Source organism: Colobus angolensis, unplaced genomic scaffold (assembly GCF_000951035.1).
Source record: "Colobus angolensis palliatus isolate OR3802 unplaced genomic scaffold, Cang.pa_1.0 Scaffold149, whole genome shotgun sequence".
Classification (NCBI taxonomy): domain Eukaryota; kingdom Metazoa; phylum Chordata; class Mammalia; order Primates; family Cercopithecidae; genus Colobus; species Colobus angolensis.
The window spans coordinates 753,181-755,379 of record NW_012114588.1 but is presented as its reverse complement, the minus strand read 5'-3'; the positions used below and the strand labels follow the sequence as shown (position 1 = coordinate 755,379).

The 2,199-nt window shown below is 52.3% G+C and overlaps 1 protein-coding gene across 1 annotated transcript in view; it reads right to left on the bottom strand.

Moving 5' to 3' along the window:
- Positions 1–2,199, bottom strand: part of PIK3CD (phosphatidylinositol-4,5-bisphosphate 3-kinase, catalytic subunit delta) — a 139,881-nt gene that overhangs the window by 16,980 nt on the left and 120,702 nt on the right. Inside the window, exon 4 of the mRNA XM_011935774.1 lies at positions 568–740. Within this exon, the coding sequence (XP_011791164.1) occupies positions 568–708 (141 nt within the window). The 5' untranslated portion in view covers positions 709–740. The remainder of the gene's footprint in view (positions 1–567; positions 741–2,199) is intronic.

Here is a 2,199-nt window from a genome sequence, read left to right as displayed (position 1 = left end):
CGGGAGGCTGAGGCAGGAGAATGGCGTAAACCCGGGAGGCGGAGCTTGCAGTGAGCTGAGATCCGGCCACTGCACTCCAGCCCGGGCGACAGAGTGAGACTCCGTCTCAAAAAAAAACAAAAAACACCATCATTGGCTGGGCGCGGTGGCTCACACCTGTAATCTCAGCACTCTGGGAGGCCCAGGCGGGAGGATCACCGGAGGTCGGGAGTTTGAGACCAGCCTGACCAACATGGAGAAACCCCGTTTCTACTAAACATACAAAATTAGCCGGGCGTGATGGCGCACGCCTGTGATCCCAGCTACTCAGGAGGCTGAGGTGGAAGAATCGCTTGAACCCGGGAGTTGGAGGTTGTGAGCCGAGATTGCGCCATTGCACACCAACTTGGGCAATAAGAGTGAAACTCCGTCTCAAAAAAAACACACACATACAAAAACCCCATTATTTATGTCTTAAAATTCTCATCTGAGGATCCCAAGTCTGAAAAGCAATGTATCTGTCCATCTGTCTGTCTCTCTCTCTCTCTCTCTGAGCACCAAGGTCTGAGGACCGGATGGAGGCTGTACCTGCTTGATGGTGCTGAGGTTGGCATTGCGGGACACAGGGAAGTTCAGGTAGACCCCTGTGGGCAGCAGGAAGTCAACCACGACGCTCTGATTCTCCTCCTTGGTCCAGAATTCCATGGGGCAGTCCACCCCAGGGGGCATCCTGTGCTGTTACTTCCCAGATGCCAGTGGTCCTAAAAAGGAAGCAATGGCAAAATGAGCTACCTCAGCTGGGCTGGGTGAGGCCTTTGGAAGGGACTCCCTGGAAAACAGTGGGGTCCTTGGACGGCAGGAAGCTCAGCAGTGAGTTCCCGACCTGCGGGCACAAAAAGCTCGCCTCTCTCAGGGCTTCGTCCCGCCCAGGGTGGCTTGTGGCTCCTACCACTCTGAGCCACGGCCTCAGCTGCCTCTTCTCCCAGGCAGACACTGCATGTCCTCCCCACAGCAGCACTCACAGCAAACCATCTTTCCTCGGGAACACACATCCATGAAACCCAGTCATGGCCACCAGCTGGTACAGAAGGGAGACGGCAGGACAGCTGGTCAGGGACCCTGAGACCTGAGAGGCCGAAGGCTGCAGTTCTTAGAAATACATTTTGATTGACTGATTGATTGACTGATTGAGCCAGAGTCTTGCTCTGTCACCCAGGCTGTAGTGTAGTGGCACTACCTGGGCTCCTGCACTCTCTGCCTCCGGGTTCCAGAGATTCTCCTGCCTTAGCCTCCCAAGTAGCTGGAATTACAGGCATGTGTTACCACATCTGGCTAATTTTTATACTTTCGTAGAGACAAGGTTTCACCATGTCGGCCAGACTGGTCTTGAACTCCTGGCTTCAAGTAATCTGCCCACCTCAGCCGCCCAAAGTTCTGGGATCACAGGCAGGAACCACCATACCCAGCTGTGAAATAATTTTTTGAAACAGGATCTCAATTTGTTGCGCCAGCTGGAGTACAGTGGCGCCATCATAGCTCACTGTAACAGAAATTCCTAGGTTCAAGAGATGTTCCCATCTCACCCTCCCAAGTAGCTGGGCCCACGGGTGCGCACCACTAAACCTGGCTAATTTGCAAATGTTTTGTAGAGACAGTCTCACTATATTGCCCAGGCTGGTGTTGAACTCCTGGGTTCAAGGGATCTTCTCACTCTGGCCTCCCAAAGTACTGGGATTACAGGCATGAGCCACCACACCCAGCCTCTTTGAAACTTTCTGACCAGAAACCAAAGGGCTTAAAACTGGCTTTGGTCATCTAATAATTGGTTAAAATATTCCAATCAGGCCGGGCGCAGTGGCTCACGCCTGTAATCCCAGCACTCTGGGAGGCCCAGGCAGGCGGATCACCTAAGGTCATGAGTTCAAGACCAGCCTGACCAATATGATGAAACCCTGTCTCTACTAAAAATATAAAAATTAGCCAGGCATGGTGGTGCATGCCTGTAATCCTAGCTACCCAGGAGGCTGACACAGGAGAATCACTTGAACCCAGGAGTTGGAGGTTGCAGTGAGCTGAGATCGTACCACTGCACTCCAGCCTAGGCAACAAGAGCAAAACTCCGTCTAAAAAAAAAAAAAAAATTTCATACCAAACCCTCCAGTCATACCCACCCCCAGTAACAAAATGTTACAAACACAAAGGACCTGGTGAACCCCCTCT